The sequence below is a fragment of the Carassius carassius genome, chromosome 19 (assembly GCF_963082965.1).
Source record: "Carassius carassius chromosome 19, fCarCar2.1, whole genome shotgun sequence".
NCBI classification, from domain to species: Eukaryota; Metazoa; Chordata; class Actinopteri; order Cypriniformes; family Cyprinidae; genus Carassius; species Carassius carassius.
Genome location: NC_081773.1, coordinates 23,008,492 through 23,030,049, shown reverse-complemented (window position 1 = coordinate 23,030,049; position 21,558 = coordinate 23,008,492). Strand labels below are relative to the sequence as shown.

At 36.1% G+C, this 21,558-nt stretch overlaps 1 protein-coding gene across 3 annotated transcripts in view; it reads left to right on the top strand.

The window, feature by feature from the left end:
* Positions 1-21,558, top strand: part of LOC132095400 (semaphorin-5B-like) — a 143,400-nt gene that overhangs the window by 67,693 nt on the left and 54,149 nt on the right. For all 3 annotated transcript variants that reach the window (XR_009422441.1, XM_059500336.1, XM_059500335.1), the window contains exons 4-5: positions 12,089-12,188; positions 14,035-14,080. Coding sequence is in view for 2 of the 3 variants with exons in the window: in XM_059500336.1 (XP_059356319.1) it covers positions 12,089-12,188; positions 14,035-14,080 (146 nt within the window). In the remaining variant the exon portion in view is untranslated. The remainder of the gene's footprint in view (positions 1-12,088; positions 12,189-14,034; positions 14,081-21,558) is intronic.

The window sequence follows — 21,558 nt, the reverse complement described above, 5'->3', positions numbered from 1 at the left end:
ATATCTTTTTGTTATATGCCAACTGGAATAATAACATTTTCTTTTCTACCTCCTCCATATTACTTCACCACGACTGGCCGGTCCAAGTTGCCGACCACTGATTAGGCATCATTGATGTGCAAATGCAGGCGGTCAAGTGTCAATGTATTCATCTGACTTCAGAAAGTTGAGGAAGTTCAGAAAGAGAAGTTTTTGCAGCGTCCTTTCAATAGGTGGTCTGTTTGGCTTGGAAAAGTTTGCAGTTTTAAAATATGTTTACATTGAACCCTTTTATTTCAAGAGATCAAATACTTTTTTTCATGATATGGCTACCACTTTAAGAAACTCAAAGCTGTTGCTGTGTTGTTATATAATACCATAGTGAGAGCAACCTGATACTTATTCCCTTCAGAGAAAATCCTTATTTTTTATTTTCTTTTTTTTCCTTGGAAGTTATACGTGACAATCCTCTCTAAAATCATTGCCAGCATATCTATGATCCAGCAACAGCAATAGCATGCTGGTACAACAAGAAGTCTTAGATAAAGTTTAGATATCTGTGGATGTAATTTGGATGGATTTTTTTTTTTTGTGGGGGTGTAGGTATTTGTTCTGTTTTTATTGTTTTCTTAGCTAAGCTTGCACAATCACACCTGCATGCCTAGTCTATCTACAAGGATATCAACGTATCACTGCAGACACATGTATGCTGAGCTAAGAAATACTAGGTTTCTGGAGATGTGTTCAACAAACATTGAGGCGAATTCGCCAGACACACTCAGTATTTCAGCAAAAACCTGTTTTGTATTCAGTCCAATAAGCAAAGCTACAAAATGTGTTGAAATTGTACTGCACTGTGAATTTTTAAATCAACTGGCATCACTATCAGCTCTATTTGTATTTACTATTAATTATAAATTATGTATAAAACAAACACTACAAATTTATTACAGTAATCTTATATTGACAAACAAATGTAGGCATTATATTGCAATGCACAGTATGAAAAACAGATATTAAATCAGTTTTTCAATAAAGCCCTTTTTTCAGTTTACATTTATTTGTATCACACTTTCCCTGATGCGTGTTGTTTCGAAGCAGCTTTACAGCAGATGCATGCTTCTGAATTACAAATTAAGAATAATTTGTTAATGATACCAATGTAATGTCCATGTAGCAGAAATACATAGTTCTATGATAATATAAATGATGCCGTTAGCTAATGATGTATTCAAGCAGAAACAATGAACACAATTAAGGCAGTCATGTTGGGATCCCAATGATTACAATATAAGGAAAATGTGGCAGTTTTGTATATTTATTCAAAGTTTGTATCATCTGAGGTCCTCACAGGTGTTGGCATCACCTTTTCTCAGATATTGGGTCACATGAGGTGTTGGGATATCATTTTATTCAGGGGCCATTAACACAAAGAAGCTGCTGATATAGTGTTTCTCTATGTGCACATGGGCTAGAATGATGTCTATGACTGCTGCATTTGCATACTTTTGCAGCATCTCTTGAACAACATGCTGTCCTTAAAACATGGCTTTTAAGTTAAACTAAAAAAAAAAAAACTAAAAAAAAAAAAAACTCTCTGCCCTGCATCTCATGTTTTTAAGGCAAAAACTTGTTATGTGTGAATGGGCCATTAGTAAATTCCACCTATTGTTGTATAAAACCAGCTTCGATAGTTACCAGATTTGGTTCTTGGATTTTATAGGCCACGTCGACATTGAAAACAGCACGATTTAAGAGCTAATGTCAGGTATGGTGTATCCTTGCATGTCCAATGTTGAGAAACTAATGCAAAGTCCTAACCTGTTAGGCTGGAATTACAGTAATCTGTCCTGAGAGGAGTGGTACCACAGAGCCATTGTCTACCTTCCACTCACCCAGCCATTGTGATTGTCTTGAGATTGTTTGTCTCGTCTGTAGAACATGTTCAGAAACCAATCTCTAGTGGGTAATAGTGCTGTTGTTTAACCACCGGTCCCATTTAAGGGGACCTTGAGAAGAAAAAATAGAAAAACAATGTTGTTCCTTAACTTCAGACCGTTACCACTGCGTTTCCCTCAACCTAATTGGTCCGTGATTTTAGAGGTACTGATGCCTGAACCGTTCTGTCATGTTGTTGGAACCTCTGTGACCACAGACATAGAAAGTAGAGGTTGTTGGAGGTGTTTGCAACCTTGGAGTGCAAGGTTTACATTTGCTAACTGTGAATGGAATGGAACTTGGTAAGTGGTTTGAACTGATAGCAGCAGCCCTTCTGCTTCTGCTTGGCCTTTCCTGTCTATTGTAAATGCTGACGTGTTACGCTTCAATGACCGTTTGAAATTGCCAGCACAGGTTTCTGTCATTGGCTTTGTGAAAGGTGCTCTTTCAGATCTTTGCCTGACTTGAACCAGCCCTCGATTTATGGCCTTTTCCCCAGAGTGCCCTTACGCCGCCTGTCCTCTTCTCTGTTGTGCCATGGCATTTCTTGGGGCTTCATTGTCTTCCTATTTCTATAATCAGAGTGCAGTCTGCGTAAGAGGATTTGGATTTCTGTGGCTCTCTCCAGTCATGCAGTGACAACAGGGGATGCAACAGCAGGGAAATCACACGGCAGGTGTGGGGAAGGAGACCAGAAGACAACAAAACAGCAAATTCGGACTGTGCTCAGATAAGCTCCGGCCTGCATCTTCTGATAAGATTCTCTGAGTCTTTGGAGCGGAGAGATGCAAAATACAGACAAGATGACTGTATCTCTCGCAGGACAGGACTAGTGCTTACATGATGTGTTTTGGGAACCCATATACTTTATTTCTAATTAAAGGTAACACTACAGAAGCATGAGACTGCTGGGGCTACAGCGGTCAATGGGGATCCATATTCACTCTCTCATATCGATTCCAGAGAGGACTGCTTCTCTTGTGCAATTAGATTAGTTTCACCTTGATTCTTTTCAAAACTATTTCTCATTGATGCATTTTTCTGCCTCACACTGCATAAAATATTCCCTAATCTACTCCCTAACCACATTTAGGATTATTATTTTGTAATCATTTCTGTATTAAGAGATAATCTTAAAGCAATAAATTCAAAAAACATAGACAGAAATTATGCTTTTTTTTTTTTTTTTTTTACTTAATGATTAAAAAGAAACGTTAGGGTAATGTTAAAACCCACGATCTTGCTGTTTGTGTATTAGGGTTAATAGCTTTCCATTTGCGTAGTGTTGTAGTTTTGTGATCTAACATGAATCATGTTAATCATCTGATCTGCATTTTTTATATGTAGAGATGTGCGTCACTAATGATTACTGAACTTGATTATATATCTTTTTACTTGGAGGTGTTTTTACATTTTATGACATTATGAAGTCATTTATTAAAATAAATTAATAAGAGGGGGCGTGGTTATGACTTCGAGCTGAGTGCATGTCTTTTTGTGAGCTCCTGGCGTTATTCGCTAAAATCCTTTACATTATCCGTCTTTTTGTTTATACAAGTTTAATTCATCTCACTAACTCTCTAAGGGGAGCTAAGAATCGAAATGCCGTCGAAGAAATCGAAAATAAAGCACAAATCGGACTCTTCGCCACTGAGGGAACAAGATGACGAGTGGGATGCTAGGAGTGTGGCTAGCTCAACAGATAACGCTTGCAGCGCTCCCCTAACTGAGGAAATCTGTACCAACACTGGCCAGAATTTAGATGTGATTCAAAAGTTGGACATGATGAGAAGTGACTTTGCTACAAAAATTGATGGCGTTCTTAACGCTATTCATGATGTTAAAAAGGATGTAAGGGACTTCTCGGGGCGCATGGATATGGCCGAAGAACGTATTAGCAACGTGGAAGATACAGTTAATACGGAGAGAGGCAAGATGGAGGAGGTAGTTAAGCGTCTGGCGTTTCTTTCTCACAAGCTAGATGACCTTGAAAACCGCTCTCGGAGATCGAACCTAAGACTGGTTAATCTTCCCGAAAAAGTGGAAAATCCTGATGCGGTCGCCTTCTTGGAGAGATGGCTACCTGAGGTGTTGGGCCCAGAGTCCTTCTCCACTCCGCCGGTCATCGAGAGAGCACACAGATTACCGGGTCGTTCACAATTGACTTTGCATATAGAGATTTATATACTTAAATTTTAGTGCAAGAATTCAGCTGGGTAGGCGGATCTCACTTTTATTACTAGTGCATTTCTAGTATGTGGTTGAGGCGTCACTGATGTTTTGATTTTATTTTTTATTTATTTGATCCCCCATTTAATTGTTTTGGTGTGTTCCTAACGACGCCATATTATGGGGGACTCTTATGTATCTGAAGAGATCGCTAACCTATTTACTAATTTATTATTTATATATTTATATTTTTTGAGTAAAAAGACGCACGAAAAGCCAGGGGATTCACATATTTTTTGATTGTTTTATGGTTTCTTTTATTATTATTTTTTATATAAGCACTTGGTTTGGTTTAACCGTTCCCTTGTTTACAATGGAACGGTGCGGGTACATAACTATATCCCAAGGTGATAAAAGAGGGAGGGGGGGTTGTCAGGCTGTTCAGTTCGGGATAACAGCTAAGGGGGGGTGTTCAGGGCAGTCGGTTGCGCTGTTAATTTGTTTTAATGTTTTGTATACTACCTCCTTATTCTGGATTATCTTTTTGTTAACTTACACATCGAGTGACTATTTCCTATATAGACTACTGTTATGCGGAATAATTTTCTTAAGGTGAAATAAAAATGTTCCAGATAGAGAAGCTTAAATTTACTTCTTGGAATGTAAGGGGTATGATTAAAACAGTTAAACTTAAGCAAGTAATGACGAGGATTAAGCAGCTTGAATCCTCTATAGTATTCCTTCAAGAGACTCATCTGCTTAAAGAAGAGCTCCTAAAGATACAAAGAAGATGGCCAGGCCAGGTTTGGGCTTCTTGTTTTTCTTCTCACTCTAGGGGAGTTATGGTGTTGGTCCATAAATCCGTACCCTTTCAAGTAAATAAGGAAATTAAAGACAGGGCTGGTAGATATTTGATAATACAAGGAACTTATATGAACAAAATTTTTAATTTGGTTAATATTTATGCCCCAAATGAGGATAATCCTGCATTTTTTGAAAATATTTTCTTATTGATTGCCTCACTATCCGGAACGGTTATAGTAGCAGGTGATTTTAATTGCACACTTGACCCTGAGCTTGACCGCTCTTCAGGATTAGATAGCTCTCACTCTCAAGGTAGAAAAAAAATCAGACAAGCTATAAAAGATTTGAATTTGTGTGACCCTTGGAGAACATTGAATCCTTTAAAAAGGGAATACTCATGTTTCTCTTCTTTATCTAAAACCTCCTCTCGTATAGATTATTTCTTAATTTCAGTTTCTTTACTACCTGATATTGAAAGTTGTACATATGATAGTGCGGTTCTGTCTGATCATTCTCCCATTTCATTACTTTATATAGAATCTCAAACAAATAAAGGTCCCCCTAGATGGCGCTTACAGCCTAGATGGCTACAGAATTCTGAATTCATCAAATTTGTTGGTGAAAAAATAGACCTGTATTTTACCATAAACACAGATCAAACTTCAGCAGCCATTAGGTGGGAAGCCTTTAAGGCATTTATTAGGGGCCAAATGATTAGTTATACTAGTTCCAAATGTAATAAAGATAAACAAAAGTTGCTTGAATTAGATATTGAAATAAGAGATTTAGAGAAAATAATAAACATAGATAAATCCGTACAAAGTAAGCAAAAATTATTAGCCTTAAAAGCTGAATACGAGGAACTTTCCACACGAAAAGCTGAAAATAGTATATTAAGACTAAAACAAACCTTTTATGATCAGGGTGAGAAACCCAGTAAACTATTGGCTTGGCAACTTAAGAAATTAACTTCAGAAAGAGCTATTAATCAAATTAGGAATGGGAGGGGAGAGATCACCACAGATCCGGCTGAGATTAATGCTGCATTTGTATCATTTTATAAATCTCTATACCAAGCTGAATTTCCTATAAGCACCTCCACTCAAAATGAATTTTTGGATGGGCTGGATATCCCCTCTATTTCTGTAGAGGACAAGCTTGAACTAGATCGGGCGCTGGAGTTAGAAGAGGTTTCTATGGCTATTCTTAAAATGAAGGGCGGTAAAGCGGCGGGTCCAGATGGGCTCCCAATTGATATTTATAAACAATTTAAAGATAAACTAATAGGTCCCTTACTAGATATGTATATAGAAGCTTTTAGGCAAGGATGTCTCCCTCCCTCGCTGAGAAGTGCTCTAATCACTCTCATCTTGAAACCCGGAAAGTCGCCAGAAGAATCTGGCTCATATAGGCCAATATCACTTTTAAATACAGATACAAAAATTATTGCTAAAGCTTTGGCAATGAGACTTGAAAAGGTCCTTCCGTTGTTGGTACATTCGGACCAAAATGGCTTTGTTAAGAACCGTCAAGGGTTCCACAATGTTAGAAGGGTGCTCAATCTGGTGCACGCCGGGGATGACACCCCTGATACGGCCATCTTGTCGCTCGATGCCGAAAAGGCATTCGACAGACTTGAATGGCCATATTTGATGGAGGTGCTTGCGCGATTTGGTTTGGGTGAAAATTTTCGTAGATGGATGGAAATTATATTAGCTGATTCTACTGCAGAGGTACTTACTAACAACCATGTCTCGCAACCATTTAAATTAAGTCGCGGAGCCCGACAAGGTTCACCACTCTCACCTCTACTCTTTGTTTTATCCATGGAACCACTAGCAATAGCAATTAGAGCACATCCAATAATTTGTGGTATTCATTCAGGGGCCTTAGAACATCGTATTGCTTTATATGCTGATGATACTATTGTATTTCTATCAGAGCTTGGAAAATCTATACCTTCCCTTTTAAAGCTTATGGGCCTGTTTGGGGAGTTTTCTGGTTTTAAGGTTAATAAGGATAAGTCATCAATTATGTTCCTAAATGAACAAGAGAGAATAAACCCTAAAGTAGTACACCCCTTTGTTAATGCTGTTAGTGGTTTTGAGTATTTAGGAATTAAAATAACCCCCAAAATAAGTTCCCTTAGTTCAGCTAACTATGAACCTTTATTGCTGAAGGTGTCTGAGGAAACTACTAGATGGATGACACTGCCCTTGTCTTTAATCGGAAGAATAAATGTGATTAAGATGAACATATTGCCAAGATTTTTATATATCTTTCAGTTGTTACCACTTGCCCCTCCTCCTGCTTTTTTCCAAAAAGTGAATAAGCTTCTTTCTAATTTTATCTGGAGTAATAGGAAGTCTAGGCTTCGACTTTCTCTTTTGTACCTGCCTTATGACAGGGGAGGGTTACAATTACCAAACTTATTATGGTATTATTGGGCTGCTCAAATGAGGGCTGCAATGTTCTGGTTCTCAAAAGATCCGAATATACCTTGGATACAGGTTGAAGAGTTGACCACAAAAGGCATGACACTTGACAGCTTTATATATTCAGCACCCCTTAAGGAACTAAAAAAGAAAACCGACAATCCATTTGTTAAAAATACCATTATGATATGGTATGAAGTTCATAAATTTCTTGGAGAGACCCCAGTGTTGTCATGTTTTTCTCCAATTTGGGGTAATGAATATTTCAGCCCAGCTAAAAATGACTTTGGTTTTAAATTATGGTTAAATAAGGGTATTGTTAGATTGATGGATCTATATGAAGATAATATATTAATGTCATTTGACAATCTGGTGTCGAAGTTCGATATACCCCGCAAACATTTTTTTAAATACTTGCAGCTTAGAAGTTTTATTTTTTCGAAGTTAAAAAATTCTGTACGACTCCCTTCATTATCCAAATTGGAAACTCTTTCTACACATGACTGTTTCAGTAAAGGGCGAATTACTCAGTTATACAATATACTGGCACAGAACTATAAAGAAAGTACTGAAAACAAAAGGCAAGCATGGATGCAATATTTAAATAAAGACCTTTCATTGGATGAGTGGGGTACAATATGTTTGAAAGCGCAAACCCAAACTATAAACACTAGATTGAGACTCTTACAATATAATTGGATAATGAGAACTTATATCACTCCTGTGAGACTAAATAAATTTAACCCCAGTATTCCTGACTTATGTTTTAAATGTAAGAAGTTTCAGGGTACATTTTTTCATTGTGTGTGGGAATGTGAGGAGATGCAAATGTTTTGGGGTAAGGTAATTCAGTATATATCTCAATTTACCTCCTCTCCTATTGCTTTAAACCCTTTAATATGTGTATTGGGTATGTATGAGGATAGTTGCTCTCTGCCCACCAAAGAAAGAAAACTGGTGGATCTGTGTTTGCTACAGGCAAGTCATTTTAACTATGACTTTTGACTCAATAAACTAAATTGCTGTTTATAAAGAGTTAGCAAGCGAGTTTAGGTATGGCATAGGATTAAGGGATGTAGAATATGGTCAGAATCAGCCATTAATATGTGGTTTATAAGTACTAATAAACAGCCAACATGCTAGTAATATGAATATTGATGGTTCTTGTTTACAGTAAATCATACACTGACTATGTTTACATGCACAACAGTGATAACTATCCAAATCAAAACCTGATAATTAAAGAGAACATGCTGACATGATTTTTTTTTTTTCATATTAAAATGTAAACAAACATTCATGCATTGAAAATAATGTCATAATGCTTCTAAAGGAGTTTATATGCAAAGTGAATTCAGAGAACTAGGCAGAAATCCAGGTGTACAATTCTTAAACAGTTCCTGACCTTCACCCGATCAAAACAACACCGTATATTGTGTTTCTGTGACCTTACACATTGTCAGATTATTAATCATAATTATTGTAAGATTGTGCATGTGAACTGTGATCTCTCAGACTGTAGAAAATTTGGCAGATTTCTGATAAATCTGTACTCACATTATTCTCAAATCTACACATCCTCCCTTGCGTTTTCATTAATTAAATATTTTGGCAAATGTGATTATGCTTTCAGCTGCCAGTAAGAGTGTAGTACCCTTTATAAATCCATATTTAAATCCATTTACCACATTTTCCCCTGGTATAAGCAAAGAAAGGTTCAATCTGAGCCTGGTTAGTTGCTAGTGTTTGTGTGATTTGTAGCTTAACAATGGCAGTCTTGTATTCAATACCTGCAGCAGCATAGCCAAAACCACCCCTTCTGTCTTCCTCTCTGCGTGTAGCATTAAGAACCAGTCAGCTGTAAATCTTTGAGAACAAAAAACATAATGATTATGATTTATGTCCTAAGGAGCATCTTGGATGCAGACTGTTGAATCTGTCCTTGTCCCTCAGATCTGCTGGCTAACGCATTAATCACTTCCGCTGCGTGTTTGGTGAGGAAAATGCAATAATCGTCCATCAACCCTTTTCTGGCCCTGCCCTCATATTTATCCCTTTTTATTGCATATGGATTGCTGGATGCCAGGCTGGCTTGATGATGTGTGGGAGCTGTCCGTGCATATAAAACCACCGTTTATATAAAACTCACCCAGGCTTCGAAATCCGTCAAAAAGGGCAGTTTATGACTCCTGTAAGTGAATAAAAAAGAAACTTTCAGATAACCTCAACGCTTACTGTGCTGGTGCAAACACATTTTGTGTATCTTAAATATCTTAATATTACCATAAAGGAGATTTGGAGTGGTTTATGTTATGACAGTTTAGTAGGTGAAAGATCTGAGCCCTGCAGGAATTAGAGATGAACAGCTGAGTCTGTTTGTTTCTGCAAAGATCAGCTTTTTCATGCCGCGCCTGACATTTAACTCAGCTGTGGTTTGGGTAACTCAGGTGACTCTGAGGTTATCATCACAGTCCCTCAACCTGGACAATCTAAGCGATTTGTCAGTGCATGTGTTTTATGCTTTATGAAGCATTTGGGATCAGACTAAAAGGCAAGCATAAACAAGCATAGATTTTCATTGTGGTCCAAGCAACGATATGCAGGTCATTGATGGTTTATTACTGGTCTAACTGCCCAAATTCTGGTCAAATAATTTGGCTTTTCTGATGAAACTGATTGACCAAGGTTACCTGGTTAAGCTAATTTAGAAACCTGGTTCTGTGGATCCAAAGTACAACATATTCAGGTGACCAGCACCTGTCTTATTTGAGAAACAGCATTCATGCTAACTAGAGTAGTTTGCATAAGTTATATTTAGAATATCTGGGTTTCCCGATGCTGGATTGACTAACTAAACAATTTCAATAAAGTGAAACCAGATTAATTTTTTTTAATTAATTTTTTTTACATGTTTTACATTTGAACCACCTATATTGTTTTTCAGCTAAATAAGTTGGGTCATAGTAGTTTTCTGATGACATAGGTTGGAAACCTCTGCATTATATTATAGACTGTGAGCTTTTGACTTTTGACCTACAGTAACTGATCAATAAGCTCTATAAACTTAATGCTTGTTCTACAATATATATATATAAAGAAAAAGACTGTCTCATCTTTCTCAGCAATTAATCACTGTCTGTAATACAGCTGTTCTTGATGTATGATATCCAATAAGATTTTCTATTATTCTCTCTGAACACATTTTATCAGTCATCAAAGGCCATAACCACATTTTAACACGGGTGAGATGGATGCTTGTGGAAGAGGGAGACTTATAGTACAGATTGTGTTTGTTTCCCTGTCATTATTTTTCCATAAATAATGCCTGAATGATGCAGCCATATGGTACCAATCATTCAGTTTGTTAATATATTAATTCAGTGGCATTGCAGAAGCTTTTCCCCCATGTTTTCCAGTAAATTCTGTGCAGACACATCCCATTTAGTATGTGTTCCCATGTGAATGACAGATTGTTTTGGTTGACCCCAGCATCTGGACGACTCCATCTGCCAGGACAGATTCGGACTGTATGAAGTGGTATCTATGGATGTCTTGTTAATAGAAACCAGTTTCACCGCTGCTTTGTCCTGTGGTGTGAGAAAGCTGCAGCTGTGTTTGCGACTGTTGTCACATAGCATTTAGATGTAGTCAAAATATTATTTTTTTTTAATTTTGTGCCTAAAAGAGAAATTACAGTATGTATGGCCTTATATACTAATTGTAGTATTGCATATGATTTATTTTATTTAATATTAATAATACAAATAATATTAAATACACAATTATTTTATAATACATTTAAAAAAGAAAATTGTGCAAATCTTTCTAGCAACCTGAAATGCCATTATGCAGATGCAACCTGCAATGCAATTATATTTGTAAAAAAAATTTTTTTAATTCAAAGTGACATATTTGCAATCAACGTATATACACTTTTGTTAGGTCATGCGTTCCAATGCATTCAGTTTATTTTTATTTTTTTAAGTTTCATTTTGTTATTTTGTACATTGGATTTTGAGTTGTTTTTGTAACTCAAAACTATCCATTTATCATAAACGATAAGGGCTGTGCTTTTTTGGAAAGTGAAACTTGAGCCTGACATTTAATAGGAACTCATAAAACAAACAACATTTGAAAACTACATTTTGTAATATTAGGCAAGGATTTCTGTATTTTAGCTAGACATGTCCATAATACTGCTGAGAGATCCTATTCTGCATGGAAGGATAACAAATCTTTTTATTTGTTCCTTTTACAGTAAAATCCCATTTACTAAACCACGTTAAGGTCAACAATAGATCAAGTGGTTTTTGTATTTACATAATGCCCTTTCTGTATCATGTAATTCCCTCTTCAATAGGGCCAGTCAGTGCTGTAAGTGTGTGCCAGGGCAAATTGTTTTGATTTGCGAAACATTGTATCAAACAGTGCTTTTATGTTCTGAGATTCTTTGGGTAAGCAGAGTTTTGACTAAGTGTCATGTTGAATTAGGATCAGTATCCTTGAAGAGGCCCAGTTACCTCGAAGCATAGCTCCTCCTCACATGTTACTGGGGACTCACCACTCATTTTCCTGGATTAGTGACCTCTATTGCAGAACTCGTTTTTGTAATGCTTAATCCATATGTTACCCTAAACCAGGAGTTATTTAATGGATTTTAATGTTATACAGTATGCTTTGAACTTTCAAGGTTTGTCAAACGCAACCACTTCCCTTCTGTATCACTAATATACCCATTTTTCATTTATTTTTTGGTCTTTCAGCTCTAAGTCCTTTGATCTCCAGTTTCTCCCATCCTGGTGTAAGGGACTACTCTCAGCTGACCCTTGACCTCACCAGGAATGAACTTATAGTGGGAGCAAGGTAAAACCTCATACAATATCTGGCCAATGTTTGGACTGATGCATGAATAAGATCAATACAAATACACAGTTTAAATATTTCTATATTAAATATGTTTGTATTATAATATAATTTAGAAGTTGTATTGGTATATCATTATATAATAATATGTGTTTTTGAAAAACAAAGTATATATCATTATAATTTAAATTATAATATTTTTTTGGGGGGGGGGGGGGGTCAATGGTTATTTCTATAACATTTGTGTTTAGAATTTATTTAAAGTCATTTTATTCAGTGAGAAAAATGTAAAAAAAAAAAAAAAATAACCATTTTCACTAGAGGTCTCTGACTTTTGGACTCCACTTTATTTTTCATTTCCCTTGGCATATTAAGGGTAAATTTTTATTCATACCCCTTAATTTTTTTACTCGTTTGGACGTTTGTTGCCTTATGTAAAACTGCTTTGAATTACTTTTTCCCCACATCAATCTACACTCCATACACCATAATGGCAAAGCAAAAAACTTTGCAAATGTATTAAAAATAAAACATCTTTAATTATTTCATTGCATAAGTATAAGTATTTATCTGGGACAGTTGAAGTTTAGCTCAGGAGCATTCATATTGCTTGTAGATGTTACTACACTTTGAGTGAAGTTAACCTGTGGCAAATTCAATTGAATGTGTATGGTTTACAAAGGCACACGTCTTAATAAAATGTCTAAAAGCTGAAAATCCATATCTAAGCTAGAACCCAACCCTGAGGTTAGAAAATAAAATGCTTGTAGAGCTCAGAGACAGGATTGTGTCAAAACAGACATCTGGGGAAGAGTTCAGAAAACAATTCTGCTGCATTGAAGGGTCAAAGAGGCATGTAGTCTCTGTTACCCTTAATGAAAGAAGTTTGAAACAACCAGGACTCCTAACCAAACTGAGCAATTGATGGAGAAGGGCCTGGTCTAGACTGGTGACCAAGAACCTGATGGTCACTCTAGTTGAGCTCCATGATCATATGTGGAGACAGAAGAAATCTACAGAAGCACAAACATCACTCCAACACTCCACCGGTCTGGGTTTTATGGCGATTTGGCAAGACTCAATCCTCTCTTCAGGTAAGACACATGAAAACACAATTGGAATTTGCAAAAAAGAACCTAAAGGACCCTCTGACTCTGAGAAACAAGATTATCTGGTCTGATGAACCTCAATTCCAAGAATCATGTTTGAAGGAAACCAGCTCCGCTCATCACCTGCAGAGTACCATCCCATAAGTAAAGTGTGCTGGTAGCAGCCTCATGCTGTGGGGCTGTTTTTCAGCGACAGAAGGTTCACCTTCCAACAGGACAATGGCCCTAAGCACACAGCAAAAGTGGCTTATAGACAACTCTGTGAATGTCCTTAAGCGGCCCAGATACAGCCTGGGATTGAACCCTATCAAATATTTCTGGAGAAACCTGAAAATGTGCATCTGCCCCCATCCGACCTGTCAGAGCTTGAGAGGTGAGGAGGAGAATGGCAAATAATTGCCAAATGATGATAAGCAAAGCTTGTCGCATCATACCCAAAAAATATATAAGGCTGTAAAAGTGCTTCAGCTAAGTCCTGAGTTAAGTGTATGAATACTCATGCAATGTACTTATTTCAGTACTTTATTTTTATTAAATTTACAAAGTTGTGGCAGTTCTTTTTTTGCTTTGTCATTATGGTTAATGGAGTGTAGACTGATATGTAAAAAAGTCATTTAAAGCAGTTTCACATAAGGCGACAACATAAAATGTGACAAATATGAAGGGGTATGAATACTTTCACAGGGCACTGTAAATCATATAAATGTAATATTTTTCAATTTCTCTCTTATCTACAGAAACTACCTCTTCAGACTGAATCTAAACAACATTTCACTAATTCAGGTGAGACACAGACATACAGTGCTTATAAATGGTCAGCGTTCTCTACTAGATAATGATTCCTGTTTGATGTGGTCTTTGTGACTTTGTATAGGGCTGTCTGTCAGGCCTTTGGGTGTTAAGAGAGGGCTGGCTTATGAATATTGATATGGAAATGAATCGGTCATTTCCCAATACTTCCCTGATAGACTTCAAAGAAAGCAGCATTGTCTGGCACAGAGAGCAAGGGTGTGTCCTTTGTGAATGTACCAAGTTTCAAGTCTGGCTTAGAGGTAAAACCTCTCAGAAGGTCAGCAAGGACTGTCTGAGGTCTAAATAAAGCAGTGAAATGAGACTGTGGTGGCTTTCCCAACTGTTGCTGCTGTTGCATATATCTCTTTTATTCCCCCAGTCATCTCTGTGGTGTGTCTCATAGATGTACCAGACATTTATTGAATGCTCTCACTCGCAGGCCACTCATGATGTTTCATGCATGAAGCAGCTTTTGGTTGAAGACTGAATAAAATTTGAGTATCAGTCAAGTAGATACCCAGCACACATCTGAATGCACAACAAATACAGTAGGAGATAAATAAGCCACTTCATCCCCATATCTGCGTTTAGTGTTTTGTTTCAATGACGTTACTAAATTTGCAGCAGTTTTCTCCACTGTCCCAGAAGAGAGGATTAGGTGCAATTTCATTTTCCTCCATCTCACCTTCCCCTGTGTATCTCTCCAGGGCGATTCTAAACTGTGAATAAACAAGACCGATCTTTCTTCATTTCGACTAGCTGGAGCATCACAAGTGGAGGCAGGATCCAAATCGATGAGCAGCATTTTTCCAGCTTTTGAGAGAGTCTTTGCTTAAACTGCACACAGAGGGAGAAAATTAAGATGTTAAAGGATGAAGAATGAGACACTGGTGACAGAATTTACCTGACAACACTAAGCATGGGTTCCTGAATTGTAACCAGACCACAAAATACCATAATAATACATTTAGTGTCTTTTACAATAATGCCATGAAATGGAAAAACCTAACAAAATTACAGAGGTTGACCTGGGGTCACTGGGGTCAGTCACTTTTATTCAGCAAATACACTTTAAATTGATCAAAAATGACAGTGAAGACTTTTACATGGTTACATAAAAACAAAGTGCTGGTCATTTGAACTTTCTATTAATCAAAGAATCTTGCAAAAAAACTTGAGTAATGGCTGCTAAAAATTCAGATTTGCCATCACAGGAACAAATTGCATTTGAAAATATTTTCTAATAGTAAACAGTTGTTTTAAATTGTAATAATAATTCACAATATTACTGTTTTACTGTATTTCTGACCAAATAAATGCAGCCTTGAAGAGCTGTCCAGAGAGAGATCAATAACATGGTGATATAATGGAGATATTATTTTTTTATTGTTAATTAAACTTTTTTTTATTTTCTAATAAAAAAATATTCAATCCATTACTGATTTCTCTTGAAATTATCTATGATTATAAATTAGAAAAACAAAAACTGCAGTAACCAACTAGTATTTTGACAGATGCAACTATGAACATTTTTATTGTTAGAATTTCAGCACAATATATCACATCTTGTAGCTAGATATTCTATTATATGCTTTCATTTTATTCTTATAATAAGCCATTGTTAATGAGCACATTGATGTCTGTATAGTATGCTCTCTTATTCATTCATTGCTATCACATTCACACATTCTTCATCTTTTCATCCTGCTCGCTGTACTTTTGTCCACACTTCCACCTGCGTGCCACCTCTCTCAGTCTCCTTTTGTCCTTCCCTCCACACCATTAGAGCTATCCTGCATCTTTCTGCCAGGAGTGTAATGGGGCTGACAGAAAGCCAGCTCATCTCAGAAATGTATGTCTTGGTGCCAAACATGCAGCCATTGGCAGGGGAGTGCAACAGCTCAGAAGAGTCTTTTTAACTTTACCCAGCTGGCATGAGGTGGAAAAAGCTGATTCTTACCCTTTGAATTATTCACTGCGCTGACCGATGGGTACGCACCTGCTGTCCTTATTAACGTGAAAATATGAATAAGGGAAATTTGCCATGGCCAGGACGCTACCAGTCAAAAATTGGACACACTTGACTAAAGTTTTGTTTCTTAAGCTATTTTTAAATGCTTAAAAATATTACTGTAGTTCTTGGAATTATTCATGTCATATACATATATAAATGCACGCATATAAAACATACATACTGTATATATGTATACACACATATATATATATATATATATATATATATATATATATATATATGTTAAAAAAACACCATACATATGTAGATACTGTATATACTACCAGTCAAAAACGTGCAATAATGTTTTGAAATTTCTGATCATCAGGGATTTATTCATGCACATATTTGATCAAAAATACAGTAAAAACAGTATTCTGACATTATTACAATTAAAAAAAAATCTTCTATTTTGATATATTATAAGATATTATTTATTTCTGTGATGAAAAAGCTAATTGTTCAGCAGTCATTACACAGTGTGACATGATCCTTCAGAAATCATTGTATTATCCAAACTTGGTGCTTAAGAAACATTTATTATTAATAATGTTGAAACTGGTTTTGTAATAATATTTCACAATATTACTGTATATTTACAGAATTTTAATCAGATAAATGCAGCCTTGGTGAGCATACTTCTTTCAAAAACATAAAAAAAGAAAAATAATAAAATCTTAAAATAATAACAAAATGTTGGTCTGTAGTATGTACATACATACATACATACATACATACAAAATATATAAATAAAATATAACAAATATTATTCTATTGTGTGTTTTCGAATTGACCCAGGGTGCACAGAAATGATTTATAAATGGAGATCATATATCTACACCATGTTTTTGTTACTACCAACATTGTCAAAGCATTAGACTTTTCCCAGGATCCCAAACCTGTCTGTCCTGAGACAGTGTTTTTTTTTCCGGTGAGATCAGTGCGTGCTGTCTGTGCACACTGTGTTGCTGCTGCTGTTTCCCAAGATCTAAACAGATGCATGAGGCAGCAGGATTCCACTGCTTCCGTCTCATGGGGGACCAGCCGTCTCATGGGATCAGGAACATCTGATGATGTTGGCATCACTATGTTGGCACAATGGGGGAGCTCAAGGTACTGAGACTGAGACCCACCCACACACTGCGCTCCTTCCGTGCCTCCCTGAGACTCATTCATGCTGTAAGTAGGTTCTATTACATGAGCAATAGAGAGGAAACTCAGAACACAGCTTCTGTCAGCTTCTCTTTCCTTCTCAGCTCTTGATCCCGTGCCTTTGGTATGCATTTGCGCAAATGGACCAGATTTGCACAGATCAGTTTACAATGTGGGATGAACTTCCTCTCTCACAATTGAGGCTACAGAATATAGTCAGTCACAGCCTCCATAGACATTATTGAATCTGTCATATCTGACTAATGCAATTGCTCAGGAGAAATAAGATAATGACAGTTCATTCTCGGGGGCCTGCATTATTCTATTTATGTGCTCAAGGCTATTAATTTACATTATGGCTGTATCTAATGTGAAAATAGATGTTCGTGCACCATGCTGTTCTGAAAAACAAAAGTTCAGCCATTATCTAAATGCTTTTTGCAAAATGAGGTGGAATAATTTCCCCATTCGCAAAGATGTAGATGTAGTACGCCAAATATATTAGGGCATGATTTTCCCAGGATTTACGCCAATAGACAGAAGTTTGTACACACTTGAATGAGTTTATAATGATCTTTAATCTAAAGCCCTATGCTTACATTCTTGATATGTTTTGTAGACAAATATAAATTGGATTAATGTACATTGTATTTTTTTTTTTTTGTAGAAAGGGACAGTTTTATTTATTAAAAAAAAAAAGTCATGCATTTGGCACACATTCACCAGGATGAACCCTTATAAAGTTGGATGAGGGAACGACCAGAGTATGTTTAGCTAACTAAAACATAATAAGTTTTAATTAAAAAAAAATTTTTTTTAGGAATGCATAATTCCTATACTATCAATTTTATTGTCTTGATGCTTTTACTGTTTCTTTAAAATTTGGGAACTAGTACAAATAAACCATCTTGACTGGTATACCGAAGGGACTTAAATCTGCTTAAATCCGACACATAAGAGGCTCAAAACTTCTGGAGATGGAACCAGACCAGAAGCTTGACCTCAGGGTCACTGAAGAGTTATGTGATGTTATGTATGGGGATGAAGAGCTATGGGAGAGGAGCTTTCTCTTAACTAAGGAGTCAGGAGATAAAGCCCACAGTTTGACAAGAATGGAATGTAAACAGATGGGTCATGCATGAATAAGTAAGTTTGTGGAATCTTTTTCAGTCTATCTCAAGTCTCCATCATCTCTCTTCTTTATCCAATGGACTCGCTTGCGTGCGACCACATACTCATAACGGCATCCACCCTCCATCTCTCAGTGGAATCTCTGTCACAACTCCCCCTTCTGTCTTTGTTGATTTTTATTTTTATGTCATCCAAGTACATAAAGTACACTAAAGGATAAGAAAATGTAATGCCACTGAGGATTCCAGTCACTGTTCAGTCTGATTCGGTTCATAGTTTTGAGGTCCAAGTTCATGTATGGACCCAAGTGAATTGTGTGGATGTGCTTGATTGATTGCTTTTTTTGTATTTGACACAGTTGAATTAGGATGACTAGCAGCTAGTTTTTTCTAAGTTGTCATTTCTCATGTCTTAGAAGCTAGTTACACTGCCATCCAAAAGTGTGGCTCTTTAAAAAAAAAAAAAAATTAATACTTTTATTTAGCAGAGATGCATTAAATTGATATAAAATAAGTCACAGTAAAGACTTTTATAATGTCAAAGTAAAGTAAAGCAAAGCAAACTAAAGTAAAGTGTAAAGTAAAAAAAAAAAAAAAAAAGAAAGAATAATAAATAAAATAAATGTAAAATAAAACAAAATGAATGCATTCGTTCTAAACTTTTAACTAAATTATTCCTGGAGTAAAATTTTTCAGATTCCATATTAAGATGGACAACTGTTTTCATATATTTCAAAAGAAATATTCCTTGAGCACAAAATCAGCATATTAGGATGATTTCTGAATTCAGCTGAATTTCTGATCAGCTTTGTCATCACAGGAATAAATTACATTTTAAAAGATATTAAAATAGAAACCAATTATTATAAATTGTAAAATGATTTCACAATATTGCTGTTTTACATTTGATCAAATAAAGGCACCTTTGGTGAGCATAAGAAACCTTTCGAGAAAAAAAAATCTTTCTGTGACATTTGCGTTAGCATTTATTTTATAAAATTGTCTAAAATGTCATGGCAAACAGTTTTAGCAGATTTTCTGCATGCAGTTGGACATCCTTCATTTAGCCTCTGAAAATGTAAGAGGGATTTTGGTAATGAATTAGTGCTCAGCGTAGAATAAAGAAATGAAAAGCAATGCAGGTAAACATAAACTGAGAGATTAGTACAGCTGTCACAGCCTTCCTTCTGGTGTAATTTCAGAGCATTTTGCATGGCCAAGATATGAGCATTTAAGATGAACCTTTCATTGTGCTTCTCTACATTATACCACCTTAAGAATTTCCTCAAAATAGTCATGCTTGATTTTTTTTTCTATTGCCATTTCACAATGTTTTCATAGGGCTATCAAGACCTGTAAAGGCTGAGTAAAGTATGAGGAATCTTTTGAAGGTCCTGACTCATTTCAGAGCACAAAGCACCGTGAAGAACCCAATCAGATGCTTTTCCCAAATGATGAAGCCAACTGACATCAGTTTATTTATTTTGCTGTCTATACAATGACCAAAACAGCATTGGACTCCATTGGACAAGACATATGAAAGTGTGGCTGATCATAAATTCTCCCCATCTTTCCCATCCTCTCTGTGCGTGTATACAATAGCCTGAAACAGAGGTCAATAATACTTCACTCTACTCAGAGAATTCCCACACATTTGCTCTGAAAGCTACACTGGTCGGTCTGTATCCACAATTCAAACATCCGAGACGTCAGTCTCTGCATTGACAAGACAGAGGTCTCTGTCTCTGTCAACAGACAATGGTGTGAGAGCGCTGTGTTCCAAATGCATTCAGTAGACATTGTTACAGCTGCTTTGGACAGCAACCCCTGTGGTCAAGAGGTGACTGCCCCCTTCATCTGTAACCAATAAAACAGGAAGTACCCGACGTGAGCAAATAGCAGCTGGGAACAAGAGCTGTTTAGATTCTGCTCTGGTGTTGTTTTGGTTAGAGAAATATGTTCAGTGTTCACAAATACTCTGCAGTGATTATGAAACAGCATCCGGCTCAACAGATGGAAATGCATGAGCACAATGGTGGCTGCTGCTCTCATTTATTCTAATGATCTAACAGAGGCTCACAGGATCACGGCGGCAGCAATGCGGCGTGCTACATTTTTCAGATTCCGGCTCTCGTGGGACGGCTGAGGCCTTAGGAAAAGGATGCTCCAGACTGGAGATCAAAATGAGGAAAAGCAGTGCTTAGCGTCTTCTTTTTGATATGATCACTCAGCGGTCGCCCAAGGTGCAAATTTCAACTTTCTGACCTCAGAGTTTGATGAGTTTGGGCTGATTTCATCCTTTCCCACTCATGATTAATTTCCCTCTGCAATTTGCCCAGATTGAATTATTGATGCAGTCTTTGCCACTGATGGGCTAATTTATGACATATAGACAATGGAAGGAGACAATGAAATCAGATAGACTGTGAAATCCAATGGGAAATGCCTTTTAAAAAAAAAGATTTCACTTGACTTGCAGCAGGCATTTGTACTAGTCTTAACAAAATTACTGTTTGATCACAAAATATTTTTAAATGTGTTATTTGTCAATTTTGCTTTGGATAAAAAGTAGAATTAGACAATTAAGTTCTTATTAACTCCTTAAAGTGTTATTGTTACATTTTGTCAAATGTCCAATACTACAAAAATAAATAAAATAATAATAATCCTTTTTTTTTCAGTATTTTTGACTTGGCAAAATGTCTAAACATCTTAAAAATACATTTACAGATAAGATATAACTTTTAAAAAATATTATAAGACTTGTTGTTATTTATTTATTTAACAAAAGAATATATGCCAGTAGGTTAATAAAATAAACTTTAAAGATATTTACTGAAAATAAGTATTTATTTTAATAAGTAAATGTTTGTTGGTTTTTTTATATATTTTTTTTAATTTAAAGATAAAATAAAACACAACGAAAAAAAAAAAGTACATTTAACATACGGTAAAATAAAACAATGAAAGCAATTCTCAGGCTTTGCTTTAATTTTATACTCATCCCTCTTTTTATGTTTAGCAGATAGAAGAAGTTTTTGTAGCTTCAAATACATGATTATTATGGCAACTTAATGAGATTTTTTTTTTTTTTTTTGCTTTCCAGTAAAAATGTAACATTTACGTAAATAATTTATTTTAGTATGTATAATTAATATATTTTTTCTTTCCCT